The sequence below is a fragment of the Haplochromis burtoni genome, unplaced genomic scaffold (assembly GCF_018398535.1).
Source record: "Haplochromis burtoni strain Fernald_Lab_line unplaced genomic scaffold, NCSU_Asbu1 Contig_36, whole genome shotgun sequence".
Classification (NCBI taxonomy): Eukaryota; Metazoa; Chordata; class Actinopteri; order Cichliformes; family Cichlidae; genus Haplochromis; species Haplochromis burtoni.
Window position 1 is genome coordinate 1,784,340 of NW_024582397.1, and position 24,633 is coordinate 1,808,972.

Below are 24,633 nucleotides of genomic sequence, written 5' to 3' on the forward strand. Positions count from 1 at the left end.
CTCTCTGGCACTGAAACACAATGATAATGTCAGATGTTGCTAAACACTGTTTCATTTTACAGGTGCCTTTTGTAAAAATTCTGACAGCAGCATTTAAGGTGGATAGGGTTTCAAGACTGGAGAACATTTGCATCCCATGTCATTTGTCACTGTGCATAGTCTGTTAGCCTCTTTAAAAAAACTTCACGAGGTTTCCCATGGTCTCAAAACTACATCTCATTGCATACTAGCAGATTAGTAATGAGGAGGAAGGGCTGTGCAGAACAGAGATGGCCAAAGCACTGAGCCCAGCTCTCAGGAAACAAAAACAATGCACTTTACAGAACATTCTTGAAACTTTAGAAAGCTGCTTGTTGTCTGGTACCTCACATTTGCATAGCATCAAGGATCTCGAGTAAAAGGTAAAAATTAGCAACTCATACAGGCTGCATTTGAAATGTTGGGAGCAGCTGAAGTGCTCTTGTGGCAGAAGAGTGGGAGCATTCGCCCTACGCCCCCACCCCCACAACCCTCCACCTCCCCATGTGGCAGAGGTCCTGCTATTGAGGCCTCAAGTCATTAATCACCAGGATCTTTTCAGCTGTCAATACATACAAAAAAGAAAGCCCCCAACTCCAACAATGGCATCTTTGAAAAATAAACTTTTTTTGGGAGAAAGGGCAAATATAGTTCACTACGGATTATTGTTTACTGTTCTGTCCGGCACAAATCTCATACAGTATTCATAAAGAGCTTATCTTGTGAAAAAATCCTTGTCTGAACAGCGCAGCCATATTGTCAGTTAAACCTCCCAGATTTGCCTGGTGTGTTTTTTATCTTTCGTTCAGAGAGCCGTCTTCTAGCGTCCAGTGAGTTGCATCCTGCGTTTGGTTATAGTAATTCATTGTCAAGTGTTGAGGCAGGCAGAATTGAAAAAGAACCCTGTGGCATGAATGGTAAGGTGTTCAGCTCGTGAAATATAATTATCATGGCAATGCATTTGGATGAAGCAGAAATACAGGTTACTCTGAGCTTCAGAGTGAACTGTGATCAAGCATTTTTGTAAGGTTTCCATTCATAGTGACATTTGTAGATGCGATCAAATGTTTTTATATCCACGTGGTCACTTCGAATGTCATATTTGCATGACAAAAATTGCTGTCCACTGTACTAATACCCATTGATTTAAGTCGTGCTTCTCTGAGACAGCAACGTCTTGCAGTTTTATCTTTATTTTCTTCTGTTTTCACTTCAACAGTTTGTCCTTGACGCCAAGAAAATAAAATGCACCACATAGCTGAATGCCTAAAGTTCTTCTCTGTGTAGATCTTATACTCTGTGTTCTGTTTGGCAGTAGTAGTTTTATGTTGCAGATTTTAATCATCTCTGTGGGTTCAGAGTAGTCTTAGATTTGTTTGAAACCTCCGTTTCCAACTGGTGATGATTTGTAACTTATAAACAACACAATTCATGGAGGGACACCTGCCACTTTTACAGATGCTGGAGTCCCAGCATTTCTATGTGGCACATAAAAAAGAATATTTGTGGGAGACTTGCACCGTAAACTTTATAGGTGCAAGATTTGTTGTGCAATATTTTATGAAATCTAATCCTAGTGGTTCTCCGGGCTCTCATTGTGTGTGCTGAGCCATGCATGCGCTGTTCGGGGGCATGCATTTGCATTTGATATGTTTCTGCAGCAGCTTGGTTAAGTGTGTGTATGTGGGTGTACGGAGATTTTTATTTGAAAATAGTCAGTAATGGCTTTTTTTAACATACTACCATTATGCTTCCTGAAATGATATGAGCATGTTTGAATTAGACATATTTTATACACATTTGAATGCCTTAACTTTATTTTGGGCGATGATAAAGGCTAAAATATTTTCTTTTTCTTTTTCTTCCACAGAACTCTCAAACTAAACTGGCATTGTAACCCACATTTGATTTTGGAAGTAGTGTGGAGGCAGCCATGGAAGTGAAGGAACGTAGACCCTACCGCTCACTTACTGCTCGGCAGGACACAGAGCGCCGTTACACTAGCTCCTCAGCAGACAGCGAGGACGGTAAACCCAACGCAAAGTCCTACAGCTCCAGTGAAACACTAAAAGCCTTCGACCATGATTCGAGGATGGCTTACGGGACCCGTGTCAAGGAAATGGTTCATCACGAAGTGGATGAATTCAACCGACAAGGTTAGACAAAATAGTAGATGAGAAAGTGTCATTAATATCACTTGGTATAGCTAGTAGCGGTTTATTAGTGATATGCATCATCATTTTTTAATGATGAATCTCTTATTAATTTACATTGAGTCGCAGTAGAGGTCACTCAGCATCATCCAACTATTAAGTAAGGTGGCTATGGATTGAACTTACCATGGCAATGTTAAAAACTGCATGGAGGACATGCACACTTTCACCTGCTCGCTGAAATGCATAATTAATCATCTAAGTTTAAATGAAATATGATGGTAGATTTAAATTTGCTTGCCACTTGATGTTGTAGTTCTGCTTTAGCAGAGCAAAAGCAAAAAAAGGCAACATTTAAATACAGTAAAACAGGGAATTGAGTTACAATTTGCCCCAGTGTAACAAGACATAGTTCTGATAAGGTACCCTAAAGTGAATATAGTGAAAGCATATAAAGATGTTTTGTTTTTTTAAATGTTAAATGTCCCAATCCTTCATGTACTTGCAACTCCACGACCACTGCTAGTGAAACCTTTGCTCTATAGTGTTTTCTCCGCCCAGGCCATTAAATTGCTGTCATTTTCCTGCACTGAATACTGTTAATTATGTAAAGTGATGCAGCTAATTATGTCTATCTGTTGGCTTGCTGTAGGGGCAGACTTTTCCCTTCGAGATCTTGGCTTTGGAGATGCCCTCCCATCGCATGTCGCCACATACAGGACTGACCTGGGGATGGCACACCGCGAATATTCAGTCAGTGTGGGCTCAGATGCGGACACGGAGACAGACGGCATTATGTCACCAGAGCATGCAGTCAGATTATGGGGCCGCAGCAACACCAAGTCAGGCCGCAGCTCGTGCCTCTCCAGCAGGGCCAACTCCAATCTAACTCTGACTGACACAGAACATGAGAACACAGAAAATGGTAAGGAGCTTTTCTCTTTTTACTTTTTCTCAGCCATTCTTTATCAAAAAGCAGAGTCTGAATTTTTTTGGTTTATTTTGACGCTGGTGTAAACAACGTAACAAGTTGTTTAACAGGAAAAGAAGAACAGCGTGAAATAAAGTCACAGTTTTAGACTAAATGATTATTATGTTAGGTTGAATAGTTTTTGGCATTGCTCAACTGGACTTCTTACAAAGACAAGATGAGCTGCAATTAAACATGACGGTTTCATTAAGCCTTTCAGATTTTTGCTTGATTATATCAGAAATTGGCCCAAAGACCAGCATAATTACGATGTGACTTCTAAAAGGAGATGCGCTTATTAGTTTTCAGCACGATCAGAATTATTACCTGCCATTACCTCTGCTTTTTGTTTAGGGATCGCTTTATTCTTGCTTTCTTTCTGCTGAATCTGTTGTATTGTATTGGTCTTTGTTGGACAATGATCTGTCTTGGTGCTTCTGTTTTGTCCCAGAGCGCATGAAGTCTTTGTGTGTTTGCTCAGAAACTCACATATAAACCTCTTTAAATGAAAATTAAATGTTTAGCCTCGTTAAATGTCCACGTGTTCTACGTTGTATGCTGGAAGACATGAGATAAAAGAGCAGTCATCATCATGGCTGGGGTGGAAGGGGGGCTGTGGGGTGGTGTTCAGTAACAGGCTCAAAGATACAGATTCAAACAGCCGGGATCTCATATTTAATTAATCTAAGGAACAAAATTGTGTCAACCTCTGGGGGTGGGCCCAACTTGTCATGGCTGGCGATCGGGAACAAGGGTTAACAAACATTAGCAGCGCATTACTGGCCAAAGGATCATGTTATTCATTACATACATTTCACACTGTATTGTATTCTGTGTTCGCTCTTTACAGCGAGCACAGAATACATTGGCATTCTGATACATCAGGTGACCCTGTATAATCAGCTCCTGTCTTTCTCAGGAATCAGTTACCAGTTCAAACATGTAATGCTGAATGAAATTACAGTTATGTTATCAGTAGTGCTATTGTGTGTCAGCCGAGTCAAAGGTGAATGGAGGGAGACATATATCTGTGCATGCTACAGTATTTCAAGTGTTTTTAGGGGTATTACAATTCCAGAGCCTGACTTTACCTGCGACAAAGAAAACGCCGGAAGGGAATAACAGTTTTGCTGAAGCTACTTGTTAAATTGCAGATTAGCGAGAGCCGTAAAGTTGTGATATTACAGAATTCTGTTTGGAAGATTAAATTTGGATGCTCAGTCCCGCTGTGCCTGTTTGTCAGTAAACTCTGTTGCATCCTGCTATTTTTTTGGACAGTGTGTAAACTGAAAGAAAACGCTCTCATAGTTTGGAGGTACTCTGTGGTTTAATTTGCTTTTTGTGATACAAAGGTACTACATGGTAAAGTTTAAGGTCTGTTTAGCACGATACATAGTTAGAAACAAACCTAAATCATGCATATTAACGGGTAGATTTATGACACTGTTCCCAGGATACTTCCCAGAAAGAGGAACTCATCAAGGGCCTAGCGGCAAAATTCTAATTGCCCCTGCACAGCCTTGTAGAGAACCTTGTGAATAGTTTTGCATTTCAGAGTGTGTCACATTATGTATTAGCTTCTTATTATAACTGACAGAAATGACTCTTGGAAGTGGAATCCATTTGCCCGAATGACTCAGGGAGAGAACATGGCATCTCTCTGCTTGATCATCTGAGATGCCAAAGGACTTGATTTTACCAGCATTGTATATAATTAAAGAGACTCTTCTTGGTTGACTGTTCAGGGGTTGGTAGACTGGAATGTATTCAGAGCACCCGAAGCTGCAGCATCATGCGTCTGTGAGACCCAATCGGGATTCTAAGTAGCTTTTTATTCCACTCACCCAAGCAGAAAGAGCACTTGTATTCAGCATTTAATTCAGTAATGCCTGATAACATACAATTTATATATGGCAAGTTAATTAAAATCCATCGAGCAGGTCTGCTTGTGTGTGCTTTAATCTCTTTAAATCAACAAACCATTTACTCTGCTTTAATGTATTCAAGCCACTGGGCAGTCCCCCCTTCTTCACATGTGACTTACTTGACCCTAGTTTTAATGCATGCAAATAAGTGACAGCAATTTTGGAACAATTTTCTCGATGCTGTGATTCAGTTGTCAGTTTTACACTGAAGAAAAACCTTTCCTTATCATAGTGTGCTTCACTGATTCATTCCATTTGAGATGTCGCAGTAATATTAGCCTTTATCTTGATTGCCGTTTTAACAAATTACATGATTAGTTTCAATAAATAAGTGTAGTGTCGCAGACATGCAAATTTTTATTGTTATCATTTGATACTTAATGGAGAAATAAGTATTTCCAGTGCTCATTGTAAACCTCATTTATATGCGTGCATCTGTGTGCACATGCATGTGCTCGACTGTGGATTGGATATCATTTAAATGCAGTGTGTACCGGTATGTGTGTTTATCCTATCCATGCTGCCTCCGGTCCCTAGGGAGTCCCTTGAGGATGCTTCCAGCAGCCAGCGACTGCTGAGTCATTGCACATCTTACAGAGTTTAAACTGCAAGAAGGGCCAGGCAGACTGCTGGGTTTGGGAGAGACTTGCTGTTCTTGGTTTTTACCCAATAACGGCTTATCCAGATGTGCTCTCTAATCCAACTTTCCCCCACTGTCATGGCTGGGCTATTACATTTCTGTAACCATAAGAACCGGCAGTGGAGATGGCCGCAAAAGCCTGTCGAGGGATTGTTATTCATGTGTTCCATAACCTGTGGAGAAAAATAATGTGGCTAAAGTCTACACAGTTCTTGTTGATAGAAAATGTTTGAGTGACTGATGCTGATATTTTTCAAAGGACAAAATGTAATTAGTTCCAGTGAGTGGTTAGTTATGTTGTGTACTGATTTTGCTTTCCCTTTCTCCGTCCTCCCGAGAGATCTTGTCTGTATCGATTGAGGAGATATACTATGCAGCCAAGCCTTGATGTTACTGTAAAGTTCAATTTCATGATACGCTTTGTTACATCATTTCACTTAGTTTTTTGCAGAAATTTAATGCGGGTATAAAGAATATGCAATATTTTTTTATTTTAATTATTTCATTTTATTTGATTTTATTTTATTATTAATGGTCATTACTGAAATCCTGGTAACTGTAGGCATTGCTTCAGGGCAAAGCCTCATGATACTTTGGTGAAATCTTCTTGTGAAAGTCTCTCCATAGCCTGCAGCACACAAGCAACTAGTAGGGGTTTGTGTTGTCTCCACACACTCCTGAAATCACTGGATTCACTCTGATTTTAAATCTTTTATTAAATGAAACTTGCCTTGAGGGGGTGTCTGAGTGAAAGCAAAATTATATGCTAGTAGTACTAATAATAATTTGAATAAAGTTTTCTGATTTCCTTTTAAAATAGAAGATTTCAACACAAATGAGCAGTCCTGATGCCAGATGCCACTTCTGTTGAGCTTAAGAGAGGTTTTCATTATATAAATGTATTTTTTGGGACGGGGGTAAAAAAGAAGTTGTGTCAAGTCGTGTCCCGCAGCTGTGTTAAATAACTCACTGATATGTGGACTTGCTGAATTCCAATAAATTATATATGAATGATTTGAGTATATTATAGCAACTTAAGTAAATTAGCTTATTTTTATGGATTAGTCTTGCATTGAAAACAGTTGGATGGATGGATGGATGGATGGATGGATGGATGGATGGATGGATGGATGAAAAGAGCAAACTAAAATTAAGTAAGACAGTTGCATGGAGCACAAAACTCGTTATTTCCTTGGATCTGTACTCCACACTGTTCTCAGTTTAGTTACGGTTCCCCCGCTGCTCTGCACAGAGAGCAACCCACCCAGTTCTCTACAGATTCAGTCACACACACTCTGCACTGCTCTGCCTCAGTATCCCATCACCACCCTGTTCAGTCCTACAGTAATTATTGGTCTTATATTGAACCACAGTCCCCTGTTTCATAACCAAAACCAACAACATTTTTAAGGGCAAAAAATATGCACCTCAGATTTTTGAGCTAGAGCATCTCACTGAAATAAGACACTAGTCCATACTACTTCTTTGAGCAAACAATAAGTTGTATTACTGCCAAGTACTAGTAATAGTACCACCCTCCAAAATGCTATCTGCAGTATGGGGAGTTCCCATCCTAGAAAGCAGCACTAATATACACACCCAAATACTACACATTTTATTTTTAGGTTCTGTTTACAATTTTTCTCTCCTTTAAAATAACCCAGAAGTGCTTCTGTGCCACCACTAACAACCCCTTGCAACAGAATACCTAAACTTAGCTCCCACACACCCCTGTTTATATATTTTACTTTTAGGATTTCTCTACCTCTCCTATATCCATTACTTTTTAGTAACACATCCTCCATGCTTTTTTCCCTTTCTATATGGTATACATGGTCCGATACTCTCTTTTCACGGGTAGTTGAATTTAATCACGTATGACCTGTTCTTAACCTAGAAAATATGACTTCTTCCATTCTGTATATTTAATCACAGTACATGTAAATACCCATTTAACAGAGCTGTGACCTTACACAGTGTATGGGCTCCGATCAAATACGGCAGCGTGAAATCGCTGTGACATCACGTGAACTATGAACAGAATGGACTTTAATCTCAATTGTTGAATTGACTCAATAAAAAGCCATTAAGTTGACTTGCCAGAATGCAGTATTTTGCTGAAATAACACAACTGACTCAATTATAAAAAACAAAAACAAAAAAAAACAACCTTATTTGTGCAGTATCCAATTAAAGAGGATTCTTTTAAACCAACAACAGTGAGATTTCATTTGTTTTTGAGTGCAGTATACAGGAAATTTCATTAAAACAGAATGGACTTAATGAGCATTTAAAGTTCATTTTTTAAAGAAGAGGAATATTCTGATCTTATAATTATCCAAAATACTAAAGCATTTTCCCCCCAGTTTTTCTTCCCTTTCCTATGATCTTTATCACAACAACACACTTTAGAGGCTGCTCCACAAACTAGTGATTTGAGGTAGCATGCAAAAATAAGGCCTGAATATGAGCGGTGGTCGTGTTTTTTAAGTCTTTTCTTTTTTTATTCTGATTCTAACATGAGTCAGTGATCAGCATTTATACCTTCAAAGCACATAATCTCCTGAGCTGATCATGCGTTTAGCTTGGGTAAGTGCAACATTTATTGATGGTGAGTTGGCAGATAAAATGTGGTCTGTCTGTTATCTAGATTCACTCTGCTCCTGCATTCTTATGATGTTTTTGCTACCGAGATGTTGCTTTAGATGTTGTTACTGACATCCACTGATGATCCATACATGCAGTCATAGTTAGTGTTAGTAAGTGTTATAAAAAACTGTGAAACAAAACTCACACAGTATTCTCCAACTCCTTGGTGACAATGATTTTGTTCCCTTGCTACCTGGTTTTAGATGCATGTTGAAGGGTTCAAGACTGAAGAAACCTTGAACTGTTGAAAGATTGAGGTTAAGAGCTCCAGGGCTATACTCAGTTACTGAATCTTTGAACATAGCATGACTGAGTGTGAGGGACAGGTGTTCCTCGTAGAAACGTCACAGCCCCAAAAGGCTGAGGAGCTTTGAAAAGCAAATCTCTCACAGTTTTGAACTTGAGCGGGGAGTACATCAACCTGTCCCCTGTATCCACGCATTGAAAGGCCTTTTGTTCGCTTCCATTCACTGTCATTATTCTTGTGCCCAAGCCACAATTCCATTGCATAAAGAAGCACCTACACTTGAGGGTGATTGTAAAATGTATGTGTTACAGAGACGCAGCCCTAGCAATAGTCCACTTTCTTTTGTTAAATCCAGTGCTGTTTTTTTTTTTTAGGGGGGGGGGGTTGTTTTTTAATTTGACCTACGTAAAGTAAAATCCAGGATTTGGTGAAGTGAGAAGCTGAAAAAATCTAAATGAAATAATTTGAAAGGTTACAGAGAATAAGGAAGCACATTACAAATGTACGCTCTGCCTAGAGATAGATGTCAATGGCCACACCCCCCTGAATCATATGAGAAAATGTCTTTGATGCACACTCCACATTTAAGATGTGTTTTAACTTTGAACTGAATAAAATTGGAGCCTGTGGGGTGACGTGACATCAGCCTTTCATTTGGACACGTTTTTTCTGGATTACACGGCTGGACTCATAGCGCTTGCTTACAACATTACGGGAGTATTTTTTTGTTTGTTTGATAGGTTTGTATCATGAATGTGGGTTCTTATTGGCTAATTAAAAAGAATTAAGATAGAAAAAGTAAGGCTATGATAAACTATTGATACAGACTGTGATTGTTTCTCTCTAACAGATATCTTTTTTGCTCAGCAATGAAACCAGTGACATATTTATAGAATATTATTTTTCAAATACCCTTAGTAACAATTACACTGTCCTATTGTAGTTTATTAGCTGTATCGGTTTTCCTGCAGACACAACAGAATCGTTGTCAAACAATGGTATTTTGAGGCATCATTGACTTTTGGCGTCTGTGATAGAGGCTGTGATCCTTTGCTGTAGAGGAGAGTTTTTGCTGTAATGCTGGGATCTGTAATTTGACTGCAACCACATCGAGCACAACATGGAAGCTTGTTCTGAAATGGTCACGGGCATCGCAGCGGCAGAATATCAGGCGAAATGATGCTTCAAAGAAATCACTAGTGGTTTCCTAGCTCACAGCAGCCACCACCCCCAGTATTTCTTATGAACTTATTTATTTGTTTACTTTTTTGGCAGAGTTTCTCCTCAGATCATGGATTAGTAGAGATATTTGCTGGCTCATTTGCAGGCTAATTTGGTGGGTTTTATAGGCCCTTGTGGACAGTTTTGAGCTGTTATCTGTGGGGTTGCTTATCCACTCCCTGCCAGTGCCTCTGACAGTCTAAACCAACATCACATCAGGGCCCACCACTGAGACTCAGGGGCCTCAAAGCACGACATGGAGGAGGATGAGCCCTCCTCTTTGGAGGATTATCCAAACCTAGTGTTACAATTTCTGTCCCTCTTTTAGCAATATCCATTTAATGTAGAGTCCTATTTTATATGCTTGTGTTATTTTCAGAGAACAGTCATTCTTAAAATGGAATATAAGCTGCAATGCACTGATTCAATATTCTGAATCTTTTTCCGTGCATGAGTAATAGTTACTGTCCAGATTCAAGGATCCTGTATTAAATACAGTTTCTTACTCAATGCTATCATATAAATATGTAACATACCATTAAAACAAAACAGCTACAAATCTCTTGTATCTGATGCTTTTTATGTTTCTCTTTTCTAGAAGCCTTGCAGTAAAATTTCAGATAGCTCTGAATGATCGGTTATCGTTGCGAAAGCAATTAGGGGTTGTTATTGAGGTTGAGGAAGCAGAGATCATAATGTGCTGTTGCCCCAGTCTCAGATAAAAAAATAAATAATTAAATGTTCATGCTGAGAATTTTCTCATTAGCAGTCACCTCTGATATGTATGGTCTCTGACACAAATTCAGCTATGGAACTTTTAGTCCTACTTGATCTAACATTTATCAGTAAACACCAGCTATGGAAATTGAATATGTAAATATGTTTCTGTCACTTCATCATCCAAAGGTAGAAAACACTTTCTTATATTTAAGATGCAAAATCAAATCATGTTTTTTTTATTGAACTCTCATGCATATTTCATCGTATATGTATAAAAGTACACAAGAAAAGAGCCAAAAGAGTCTCAGTGGATGCGGATGAAACATGTCTATTAAATTTGTGTTTCTTTTAAAAGTCTTACCCGGGAATGATGTGAGTTCAGATGGTCCTTTGTGAGTATAATTATTTGTCAATACAGAGCGATTCAAAATAAGATTAGCATGCTTAAATATAAGATTATTTTCACACACATAAAGACTCATTGCGCTGGACAGCTCATGTTCTTCCTGGATTATTTATCTCTCATTGAAAATAGCTTGGCACAGTGAAAATTTCACAGCCTGTGAATTTTGAAGAAAATAGTTTGGGATATAAGCTTTACAGTTTTTTTTCTTCTGCCTTCAGAGGTTTCCCAAAAGTACTGCTGTCACACTGGAAACGCCAGTCTTATCGCAACTGTATGAATTGCCAGCTTCTGCAGTAGGTCGCACCAGAGCTGCAGTCTATCTGTCTGTCTTGCAGTGTGTGAATTACCAAATTCTGGCATAGATGCACTTTTAGAGGATTTAAACTGGTTTCTCACTAGCTAAGCTCTGTCTGTTGTTTACAGTAGGTTGGAAGTGTAACGCCTTTACCATTTTGTTCCGTGTAAGTGTAGTTCAGACGCATTTTCCCATTTAGCTTAGGTATGGATGGCAACCTGAGGCAGTATGTTTTCAAAATGTCAAGTTGAACAACTTAATCAGGTACTAGAAAATAAATTGACTTCTGTCAGTCAGCTGCCTGATAAACAGCCACTATAAAAATTTATACGCTACACTAGTTATGTGACTCTATAGCATACAACAGTTGCATGGCTGCGATAATATTATGTTCGCTTTTGCAAAAGTGAAGTGGAAAAGCGAGGACAAAAAAGAATATTTTGATTTTCCTAACATTGTTATAGTGTTAAGTTGAGCTTTAAGTCTTGTGTGCCCCTTTTGTCATTTGCTAAAAGACAGTGAGAGGCAGGAAAAGATTTTCTATAAGTTTGTTGTGGTGAGCTCAGCCTGCTTTGTTGGGGTCTGCCGGGGGAACTGCGTCGGAGCTGGTGACACTAACAGATGGATAATCTGATCAAGAAAGCTGGCTCTGTGATTGGCTACAAATTGGACATATTTGAAGATTTGTGGTCGAGAGGAAGTCACTGAAAAAAATAAATACCAATTTATAATACTGACCACACTGTTCACCGTTTACTGGACTGGCAACGGCGGACTTTCTTTGACAGACTGTTTCAGCTCTACTGCCACAATTCAGTTAAACATTTATTGACATTTTAAAAACTTTTTTGCTTCTACTTTTTCTTTTTCTTAGTGCTGTTGATGTTATTATTATTAAATTATATTAACTGCTGTAGCAAACATATTCCCTAATCTCGGATAAATAAAGCTTTATTGTACCTTTTCTTATCACATAGTAGACTTCTAGACGTTCTGCTTTCTTCACACTGTACACATCCAAGAAAAGTATAGAAGTAAGATAGAACCGTAAATGTCTCATTTTATTCTAGAAAGTGACAGCTTCATGAATAATAATACAACCTGTAACAGCCAGAATGCAGTAAACAAAGGACTGAAAAAAAGATTAGGCTTATGGCTCATATTTATCCATTAAATATTTATTGGACTCCATTCTTATCCTGCGGTTTAGCTCAGAACATCCTTTATGTAACAGAATGTATGTTTAATATGAACTAAAATGTCTCAAGGTAACATTACTGAGGTAACATTATACTAGGGCTGGGCAATTAATCCAGTTTCAATTTCAATTAGGATTTTATCTTCCAACAATTATGAGAACAAGATAACTGGGATAAAGCAATTATTGTTTTTACTGTATGTTCATTTTTCCTAAGTGTTTCACCGGTTTCTAAAAAGCAAACAAAAAAAACTAATAAAAAAAAACAAAAACAAAGCTGAGACGTTAAAGTCATAAAATGCTTCCATTAATGAACCTTCCAAAGGTTCATTAATGGAAGCATTTTATGACTTTCCAAAGGTTCATTAATGGCTGCTTACAGCTGCCTGACAGTCGCTGGCTTGCTGCAAGTCCACTGCCGGCTGGGCCTGGACCACATCCCCCATTGCAGGAATTCTACTGTAGAGGCTGTTGGATGGTTGTGGGCCACCAGGGACCCTTCCGAGATTGGCTCTACCGTCGACCAGTTTGTGCTTCCATCCCCCTCTTTTTCTCCAGTTTTTCATTATTAATTAATTCATTTTTTCCCAGTGTTTTGCTTGAGGCAATCCCTTATAAAAAGGCCCATATTTTAAAGTTCATGACGTCCACTGCACTTATTTAACATTTGTCTGTAATTGGTAGTTATTCACCATAATTGTTGGTAAACAAACTGTTCAATGTTGTCTTATTTTAATTCTTAAATGATTCTTTTTAACCCTTACAAATGTGTCAAAATGTAAAACGAAAAATTGTACACAAAGGACTCAAAGCTCAACAATAGAATATATAAAATATTGGAAATTCTTATAATTTTTTGCTACTAGATTGACGAATTATTTAAAAATAATCATGATGTTTGTGCTGTTGTCCAAGTCCAAATTTGCAATAAAAATAGTTTTCCTTGCTGTGAACAATTGTTCCTTAGTAAAGGTGTTTTCTGTCTGCACAAAATATTCTTGCAACTGACATTCAACCAAGTATTGTTAACTACATACTTGGATGAATTATAAGAAGTACTTAGATGGTTGGAATATACTTATATAAGGTCGAAATTGTTTTCAAATTCAAAATACATTTATGCCCACATTTCTTTACTCTTTGTTTAACTTCTTGTGGTATAAACTAATCTTACTGACCATGTTGCTGACTCTTAGTGGCTTAACTTTTATCATGCTATGAATTATATAAGCACTTACAAACATAAGCCGCTTGACAGCATGTATTTTAGATAGCCTTTTGAACTGTCTTGCACTCAGTGGGAGCTGAACACACACACAAATCAATTCTTCAACACTGACAAAGTGTCTGAAATGAAAAACAGTGGGCTTTTATGTAAGCTATCTGGAGAGCATGATGAGAGGAGGATATCAGTTTTAACAGAGGTGTACTCTCTTTCATGAAAGCCTGCGTGTTACTCCGATGGCTATATACAACATCTGGTGGAATCATGTAAAATGTGTCCCTCTCAGTAAAGAATTTTACTGTATTATACAGTTTGGATTCCAGAAGAAAATTTGGAAGATGTAAAGGTATTCAGTTTTTTGAGGCCGTGTTTAAGCTCTTTATTGTCTTTTATTAGGAATGTAGCTTTTTCTTAAGGGTATACTTTAGAATTTTATTAGGCAAGCCCTAGAATGCACTGAGGAATGGCAGGATGGGGATGGTGTTATCTTTGTTCAGCAAGGCCCGAGGCAAGCCACATGTAGCCCTAATGAGTCGCTTACAATTTCAGGCTCTGCTTGCTCTCAAACACCAAAAGTAAACTTTTGTCTTTTTTCCCCCTCACTATTCGGGGACCTTAAGAGGATTGTGGGATCATTATTTATTCATGCCATTGTGTTTATTCACCAGCCTCTTTGTGCGATGGAAGAGGGAATGGAGCAGCCTGTGCAGACGAAGTAAAAGCTGATAATTATCCACTATTAGTATTGTTTTTTCAGCCATGGTTTAAGTCGGCTCAGTTGATGATCGAGCTATGATAGAGGCCGCGAAACATCCATTTAAAGCAGATTACCATGTGCACAACTTTGAAGTTTGGAATCCTCTGCTGAGGATTCTCCAAATGGGCGTGATGCGTTTATAAGCCTGTTTTTACTGCACTTTTTCTGTGCAGTTAGAGAAGATGTCTTGTCACAGTGTCACTTGCGAACAGTTGTGTCGACCAGGAGATCCTTGAAAACAGCCATCACAGGCCTGCAGGATGTCGTTAACAGTGAGAGGTGAGGAGATTGGAACCTTTACTTTTCATCCTAGAACAAAGAAAACCCTGGGGATGCTTAAATGGGGTTGTATGGAGGGATTTAGCAATGTCAGACTGCCTCAGAAGTAGCACTGATTCAAAAGACCAGCAAAGTAAATTGTAAAAAAAAAAAAGGGGGGGAAATGGGATTGGGCCTAAAGACCAAGGAGTCTTGAAAACGTTTGCTCAGTTAAAAAACACAACAACAAAAAAACGGTGCATCAGCTTAGCTGTCTCAGCATGTTCAGTTGGCCTGCACACTGTGTTCTCCGTTTATTCTAGGTGTCAAAACATTTCTTAAGGGTAACACAAAAAAGGTTGAAGCTTGCCGTTCAGCGGGATTTAGGGTTTCTCTTCGAACAGAAAAAAGTCTCCTCAGTTGATTTCAGTTTTAAATACCGAGTCTGATTCATTTCTCTGTTTGTCACAGAAAAGTAAGAACAGATGGTGTCTTTCAGCTGGATAGCGGGGCACACAAGTTTTCTTCTTTTCCTTCCAGCACAGAAAAATAGAGTGGACTGGATGCAAGAGAGTGGCAGCAGCCAAGCAGGGATGTGGGTAGAGGATGACTGGGGAGAGAGTCTGTGGTTCTAACCCAGAGAGGAAATGCCATCTCTAATCTAAGACACTCTGGCCTCCTGTTCATCTTCCTAGGTGATACCCTGGAATGCATCTGTCTTTTCTGCTGTCTGCTAATGCTGCAGATTTTTTTTTAATCTTAGTTAGAGATTCTCCTCCTTCCCCATGCGGATGAATAGATTAAAACTGCCTAAGATGTTAAATTAGTCTTAGGCCCATTGCCTGTGAATATATGCTAATGAAAATTACCCATTTGATCTAAATCACTAACTATTTCTAGCATTTTACTGCTATTACTACGATATTTGCATTAATGATCGATGATGAGATTTTTTCTCTTGTTTTCTGGATTTATTCTTTTCATCCATTTATAATTCAGCATTTGTCTCTTTAAGAGCATACAGTTGTTGTAAGTAATGGATGCTTTGCTTAAAGTGCTGATAGAAGTGTAGTGGTGAAAGTCTTAAATGGAATTGTTTCTTCTGTGGGCATACTGTTTTATTACAAGACAGTATAATTTCCATTTTCTCAGTAATGGTTAGCCCCGTCTATAAAGAAAAAAGACATTTATGTGTTTTTACAGTTTATTTTCAATCATACATTTGGTTCACTCTCGTTATTATGATATTGATTCCTCACAGGTAAATGGCACCATCAGAGAGATATTTATCAATTTTTCAATGCTGGTTCATAAAAGCTTGTTTCCCACTTCCTCTGCAAGCGAGGCTATGGTTCTATTGTGGAGTTGGGGTAAGGAGGAGGACTTGATGTCACATAGAATTGCACCAAATCAATAAGCAAAGTCTTGTTGTCACATAGCAGACATGTTTTGTGTAATCTTGAGTATTGCAAAGTAGCTTGATGATCTTTGTAGTATCACAGTTAAAAAAAATATACCACATATGTTTACAATACGGTTTATCGCTTGTTTTTGGTGAGTTACTTTCATGACTCTGTCCCCTTAAGCTGCAAATTTGCTTTTGTTTACATTTCTTTTCTTTCTCTTTTTTTCTTTTCCTAAAGTGAGATCACTTTTCAAGTGTTAATTTTATCAAAAGGCTAGTTGTTGCTTGCAGCAGTATCATAGAACACAATTATGTCAATTTGGGAATTCTAATAATAATGCACAAGAGAAAATTAAGCTGCCTTGTTGGCCGTATTGCCTGTAGAACTGTGATTAGTTAAATTACCAGAGCACACATGAGTATTCAAGATACATCTTGTAGTCTTCTAATCTAATCCTGATAACTTTTTACATGCCTTATTACAAAATCTGTTGTTTCCATTGATCTTATCCGCACAAATATTTGTCAGAAGAAAATGTAAAATGTTTATATTCAGCAAAAATTACGGATAATATGGTCATTAAAAGATTATATACATTTTTGGAAATACAAAAATGAGAAAATAAATTTTTGTAACTGCGTTGGTTTTGAAACATTGCTTTTTGTTGATCTTTTGTAACATTTCCACCTGCTTTTGCTTGTATTTTTACTGAATCTCTGAGATTGTCAGTGACACAATGGCAATATTAACACCACATTTTCATATTCTCGAAATTCATTATAAAGTAAAATATGTGATATAGTTCATGAGAATACATTTGATAACACCCAAGTAGAAAAAAAAGAATCAGACTTCCTTATTAATGGAGTCGGCTCTTTATCAGTCTTTTTAAAGACCTTGTGTCACACAACATTCCCCGGACAACTTAATCCTAAATGGTTAACACAGTAAATATGGCCACTCGAGCTTTAAGCAACAAGACGTTATGAAGGGGGAAAAACTTGGAAAGCTGAAAAGGGAATTGCAGATGCTCAGGTAATTTAAAGGCTATTAACTATCCAATTAAAGCACCTTGGTGGCCAAAGCACCTTGTAGGCAAATAAAACTCAATTAATAGACCATTATTTGTATTTGGTTTGGCATAATAGGCTTATTTATAAAGCCAGCTGTTTTCCTTTGAAGAGAATATATCCTTACTGCTTCTCAGCAAACTCACAACAGTCACTGTTGTATTAATTTGTTTTGATAGCTTAGTTTGAAAAGCACGAACACTTGTGGGTCATTTTTTTCTAGAAGTAAAGCTTTAATACTGCTGAAGTACCTTTATTTTTACCCACTCTTGTTTAGCAGAGACACTGTCAAAGATACTAGATTTTTGCTCCATAAAGTGTAAGTAAACATTTCCTATAGTAGACACGGAAGTAGATGCTTGCTTCTGATTTTGGAAGATTTAATCAAGACTAACGGTGGTGGTGTGCATAATCACATTTCACCGTGTGCCACTCAAATTAGACACTGCAGAAGCAACGCATACCTGCAGCCTTCAGATGGGTCCAAAGACAGCTAATCAAGAGAAAAGGGGGACCTTCATAAGCGAAATCTGGCACATAATAATCAAATCAAAATAAATAACGAAACTCTGTGCATAGATGACTGATGATTGGCAACAGTACAATTAAAGTTGAGCACAGTGGCAAACATACGTATTTGTTAGACATAAATTTAGAGGAGAACTTAAAGGTGCTCCTTCACCAAGTAATGATGTAAACAGTACAGAGCCTTTGTGCTGCACCCATTGCATGTTTCTGATTAGGTCCTTACTGTGATTAGTGCAAAAGATGCTGAAAATTGCACTTCACTAACATCACCAACCACCATCAGCAGATTGGTGCAAAATGCCAAGTAGGTGCAGACAAGGAACAAAACCACTGTGGTGTAGAGACGAGCACTTTGCATGTATGTGCACACAGAAAAAATAGAGCTGTCCATTTCCATTTGACCTCCACGTTTAAACACAGTTGGAACACTTACAGCAGCAGGGAAAATCAGAATATTCACGATCAGGCCCGCTGATGATGGCTGAGGATAAAATTCAGCAGCCGAAAATATGACAAAAGCTTTATTCATGGCATAACATCTTGGAGTGAATCCTACTCCACCTACACTGGATGACAAAATTGGTGCCAGGAGCAAATTACATAACATTTTACTGATCTGCCAATGACAACCTGCCAACCTTTCACATACTCCTGTTCAAATGGTACCACACAACCGTCCAAGCCAATTTGTTGACACATAATATTACTTGTTTGTTCTTTTTTGTCTATTTTTTTTTTTTTTTGCTTTTTGGACCTTTTTGGGTTGGGGGCGGGGTTGCCATATTATCATTGTACAATGCTGTGATTAAATTAAATTACGATTAGCTTTACAATAAATGATTCTGCCTTTACTACAGTCTTATATGACCACCATTGTTCAACACAATGTGCATTTTACAAAGAGAATAGCTATGTGATGATGACACTCAGTCTCCTCTGAGACTCTGAGTCATACTTCTGTGTCCTATATGCTTAGTGCCCTTAGCTGCAGTTTTTAAGTAAACATAATTCAGACGAGTGACTCCATTCATCACGGAGTCACTCGTCTGCTCCAGCCTTCCTCTGTGTGGTGGCTGTATTTAACAAAAGCAGTCATAGACCTGGTTTATCATGTTGCGTAGCTGAAGAATGGCACATTTTATCTCCATGAATATGTCTTATTTTCTCTGTATAACTTCCGACTTTTATATCAGTCGGTGGTAAAATAAGAAAGATTAGTTAAGTTTGGAGAGAAAACAGGTTTGAATATCAGGACTCTGTTGATTCTTCTTATTCGACTTTCTTTTCACTTGATTACATCCTCCCTCTAAATTACATTCTTTGTTTACCTGATTTCATTTCCTCTCTCTTAGCATGTGAAGCCTCCTCAAATAAAGGAATTTTTAAACATAAATTTTCTTTTTTTGTTTGTACTGATTCTGCTTCTCATTCATGCACAAATGTAATCATTCTGATTAGCTTCGTAGCTTCTCAAGGCCAAAATGTGCATTACAGTCTGTACACATAATAGTTGTAGTTCTTAAATACGTTTGGTAATGCCTTTGCTTGTCTGTAGTCACTTCTGAACTCACATAATAATCAGAGGCATAATATACAAACAGATCTGGAGCAGAAAGTGTGGCTACAAATGCTTTTTATGTTGCTGTTGGTTTGAGTGACATAGCACATAGCTGATTATTGCTAAATAATAAATCATCAGTTTTCCAGCTTTTTATTTCTGTAATTTTAAATTGGTTATCCTGGTGTTTTTTTTATAGTGTTTATTTCTGTCTGTCTCTCTCTCTCTCACACACACGCACACACACACGCACACACACAGTAACACACAATTTGGATGCCTTACATGTTTGTCACCTTACCCTGTGACACTGTGAATACTGTTTCTTTCACCATTTTGTGACATTTATTACACTACAGCCATTTTCACACATGAACTGTCATGTAGCACATTGAAGGAGATAGTCCGCACTACTGGAAGTAGTCTTATTTATTTATTTGTATTTATTTATTTATTTCTTTTTTGGATGAGGAAGCTTCCTGGATAGAATGTGTGGGAGGCAACACACTCTCTTACTAGCAGCTAATACAGCAGACAATTAGCTGCACTATTTGTACATCAGTGCAATAAGACATCACACAGACTTAGGTAGGTGTATTAGGTAGCTGACAAGTTGAAGACTGGCTAATTTCCCGTCTTACTGTTTCAGACATTTACATTCTCCTTTGCACCTCCGGTGTAGAGAAGTTCACGGCTGCAGCACATGTGTAAAAACAGCTTAAAGCTTAATGCAGGGTGAGATGCTATTATAGGGATTTGTGAACCAGTATACGGTAGATTCTGTAACAGTTTCCAACTCTAGAACGATTGAAAAAGGCAGTGTAAAACAGTGTTTAAGAAAGGTAAAGGTGAAAATTGGTAAAAAGAAAATTTGCATAAACTAATTAAATAAAAATAGAAAGTAAGTCAGATAAGCACAGCATCATCTTGACAAAATTCCATTACACAGATCCCAAAGATCTGTGTAATGGAATTTTAACTAGTGCAGCCAGAGCACTAGTGATGAAGCAAATGAAAAATCCTAAAACAGCTAAAAAAAAAATACTTTTCTTGATTTTCTTTTCTATATTTTTTTTCTACTGTTCACAAACTTGCCTTGCCCATTTGGAAACCCCCTCGTGCTGCACTCGTCAGTTACTGTAAAAAATTTAGATTTAGCCCAGAATAGCGGCAGAGTGCAGATGTGATGTCACCACTCATGGAGCATGGACATGGAGCTCTGCCACTGAAGATGCGAACTTCTTTTTTGTTGATTTGTGAATTTCTTAAACAGTTTAACAATTGAATTCAGTTCAGTTCAATACAGTTTCATTTACATAGCACCAAATCACAACAACAGTCACCTTAAGGTGCTTTTATTGTAAGTTAAAGACCCTACAATATAAGAAAGAAACCTCGATAATCACACAGCCCCTATGAGCAAGCAGTTGGAGACAGTGGGAAGACAAAAATCCTTTTTAAGAGGAAGAAACATCTAGTAGAACCAGTTTCAGCGAGGGGCAACAATCTGCTGTGACCAGTTTAAAGTGTAATGAAGGTGAGATCAAAGAGACAGGAGAAAAGGAAAACTATGAAGAGAGAGAGTGAGAGCTATAGTTTAATAATCGCTAATGATTAAGTACAGTAGTGATGTATAAACACACAGAGGTGATTCTACCAAAGAATCTTATGCTCCCATTTGCATGATGTAGCCCATGCCCATTACTAGTCTTTGGTCAGTTTTTGCTTATTTATTTTGAGCTGTAGGATTATAAAAAGAATTGATCGAATTTTTTCATCACACATTTGCATGTTTATACTGCTGCTATGTCTGTAATTCATACACCACATACAGTTTTTTTTCTTTGACCTGTAGAACTGTAACATATAAAATCTTTTAATTATTATTTTTAAAAAGCCTCACAGTGCTTCAGCTTTTGTCTTTTTTCTGATTTCAAGTGACTTTTGATAACTCACTGCATAACTTTTATACAAATTCCATTTCATATAAGCCTATTTTTATTCATATGAAACCTATATTCTATATCCACCCATATCCACCAAGTGGTGTAGCATTACGCTTGTGTAGTGTTGTTGCTTCCTCTGTTTCAGCCTTACCTGTTGTGTTTGTCAGATTATCATTTTAAATAATTAGCCATTCATTCGATTCTGTTTTCACACTTTATTCTGACACATCTGAGCATTTTTAATAATAGTGTTATTAAAATGAATATAATTGAATGATACTGAAAGTAAAAGGTTTTAGAATGTTTGTTTACAGAGGGGGTCACATGCATTTAATGCAAGAATGTTACATTATTAGTAGGTTCCTTTAGTTTAGAACAACCCAAATCTATTGAAATACATTTTGTCAGCAGTTATATAGGGAGCAAGCACTAAAAGCAACAATGTATTTAGCAGATTTCCTTACCTACAGATTACACTTATTTGTCTGTTCTAGTAATTGGCTTGCTAATGAGTAGATTAAGACCTTAAATGCAGTGGGTGGTCATCTGTTTTAGCAGTTGGGACAAACTAGGCAGTAAAAGGCACTTCCTGAAGCTGTCAGAAGCTACAGCAGTTGGGCATGGTCCAAGGGGTCCTAAGTAAAGGTTCCCTTTTGCTGCTGTAATATAGTGAGCGAAGGCAAAAGCAATCAACTCTGGCAGCCAGAGAAACTTCTCTGGCCATCTCAAGCTGTGGCTTTCTGTCTGCAGAGGCCTTGTGTCTGGCTTCAGGTGGATGTGGTGTGGGTAAGGCAGTATTAATGAAATGCAGTGAGACAGTAGAACCTTTGTGTGCAAGAGTAATGGCTTCTGAACATGACTACCTTGACCTCATTTACGTTATGACTTTGACCATGTTTAGAGGACTTTAATCTTTTCTGGTCTCAGTGATGAATTCTCTCTTAGAGGAAAATGCAGTAATATTCAGTCCAAGACCCTTGTGCAGCTCATCTTTGTATTTTCCGTCAAGCATTTCAATCCTACGGTTGATCTTAAATAGCGTCAGGTAGTAGCTTGTCAAGTGGTACTTGATTTAGCAGCACAGAGTTGTTTTTTGATACTAATACATGTCTTAGATGAATCCCGTTGAATCAGCCGTGATAATGCTCTTTGCTACAGCTTTTCCTCTCGCCGTTAAACATTCCTGCACATTCAATCACAGCAGTGTCTTGGCCATTAACCCACAGCAGGACCACTATGCCTCAGCACCCATTACTGAACCGGCATTAGAGAGTTGAGAAAAAAATGAAGTGTCTGGTGTGAAGTGTGTGTAAAGCACAAACTGTGACTCTCTGAAGCAGTGGACGTTTACTGCTTGTGTAGGGCTGTGGCTGATATGTTAATATCACTAATTGTTTCCTAATTAGATGCGAGTCAGTGAGTCGTGTTTTAATACTCTTCAGGGATCATTACAGACATAGACGAAAATCATCTCTCCTGATAAATGACAATCAGGTCAGCTGGAATTTCAACATCAAGACAGTAGGACTGATGGAAAAATGGGGGAGAGCGCCAAACTGATGACTTTTGTGCGCTGTAGTCATGTTACTTAAGCAGTGTTATTTTCAGCGCACTGCAGAGTTCCATCAAAAGTTAATTACACATTAATAGGAGGTCTTTGTGGAGATTTAACATTCCCTGACAGCATGTGATTGGAGCCAATAAGGCTTAACAGACAAAACTGTACCATATTCAGATGTAAGAGTTATGGAAATATATTGAAATATAATGAGATGACTCATGCTTTAAAGGCAATTGACCTCTCTGACAACTATGCTGTTTTATTTTTTATATTACTGACAAGCAGAAAAGCTAAGATGGACACAGTGTACATACGAAAAAGGAAGGATTGGTTCAGGTTGGATTCATTTCTTGACTGGCAGGGGTTTTATATATTTCCACAGGAGGGGGTATTAACAGTCACCAAAATGAGGGACATATTCATATGCTTGCTGCACAGTGTGCAAATTTGATCTCTAATCATTTATCTCTCAGTGTAACTTTTGTAGTTTGGAGAATGGCAGTTATGCTAGATAATGGATGTGAAGAGAGGTTGTTTAGAATTTGAGGAGTTTTTAGATTCATAGTAATTTGACAGGCTCCTGATGGGATGCATATTTGCTGTGCTGTAATGTTTCCATACACCCTAACACGTCACCTCTGTTTTCCTCTTTTTGTTTTTTTTCCCTTTGCTTTTGGATTTGTGCATTGTAACCTGTAATTATCCCCCCTTTTTTGCATTAAACATCCCAAAAAGGTGTTTTGTTGTTTTTGTTTCTCTAAACCAGTGCCAGGCATTTGCCTTTTCTATTCTATCTCAAAGTCATTTCAGCTGTTTGTATTGTTCTTCCCAGCTGGGATGAGGTGGCGGAGACAAAGGCAGATGTGTCCCTGTTTGTTTTTGAAGTGTCAGAGTTAAGTCTTGCATGTGTGTGTGTGTGTGTTCTGCTTCTGTGTGATGTTGCCTGTGTTTGGGTGTGTTTCATTTCCCCCCCATGTGTTGTCTCTGTTTGTGGTCCACAGGTCCTCCGCTGCATTGTTCATCCGCCTCCTCCTCCCCTGTTGAGCAGCTCCATTACCCTCCCCCTTCCATTGCAGCCAATGAGAGCCAGGGAGGGTTGCTAGGTAACTGTGCGGCTCAGCCAGCCCAGGACTCTGACTCTGAGGATGAGTTTGGCCCCAATTCATTCTTAGTTAAAACTGGCTCAGGGAACCTGTATGCTCCTGCTACCGCTACTGCTGATGGTGAGTTGGTTTTCAAACTACTGTTGCTTTGTGGAGGTTAGCCTTACCCTGCTCCTGGATATGTTGTGTTATAGGTCATGTGGATGGCTATAGGCAAGAAAATGTCCCTTTTTTCTGAGCACCATGAGAGAGAGTAGAAACTTTTGAGTCGATATGTAGCCTCAGGAAATGCACAGCACTCTCTGAAGCAAGGTCTGCAAAGTTCAGAGCCTCACACAAAGAGATGGACGATTTTGGTTCAGCAGGAGATATTTGTCACAGATATTTCTCTTCAATTTCAATGTTTGATGGTGAGAGTATCCATCTAAAAATCCCTCAAAAGCAGCTGCATGCAACCTCCACACCTCAGACAAGAAATACAAAAAAGACAGTACTGAGACAGTACTGAAGTACTGAAATGTAGTCCTTGCCATATCCTACTCTGAAGTCTGAGTGGTCTGAAGTTATGTTAAAACAATTTTAAAATAAACACTGTCATTTTTTTTATTTAAATAGCATAGCAAAACATGGTTTTTGAGCTAGATTGAGTCTAAAGAGTCCCAACATGATTTCTTATTAATAAATGTCAGCTAATTATTCCTCATGAAACGCAATGTCTCCTGCTGTTAACTTAACACTCACTCAGACTGACAGACTCACATGGTGTTAGGAGATGACAG

General features: G+C 38.2%; 1 protein-coding gene across 15 annotated transcripts in view; it reads left to right on the plus strand.

Moving 5' to 3' along the window:
* tenm4 (teneurin transmembrane protein 4) overlaps positions 1–24,633 on the plus strand; it is a 146,401-nt gene that overhangs the window by 31,864 nt on the left and 89,904 nt on the right. For 13 of the 15 annotated variants that reach the window (XM_005926524.3, XM_005926525.3, XM_005926526.3 and 10 more), the window contains exons 2-4: positions 1,889–2,174; positions 2,824–3,096; positions 23,753–23,974. In XM_005926524.3, the coding sequence (XP_005926586.1) occupies positions 1,952–2,174; positions 2,824–3,096; positions 23,753–23,974 (718 nt within the window). In that variant the 5' untranslated portion in view covers positions 1,889–1,951. The remainder of the gene's footprint in view (positions 1–1,888; positions 2,175–2,823; positions 3,097–23,752; positions 23,975–24,633) is intronic. The other 2 variants (XM_005926532.3, XM_014334929.2) reach the window with 1 other exon arrangement.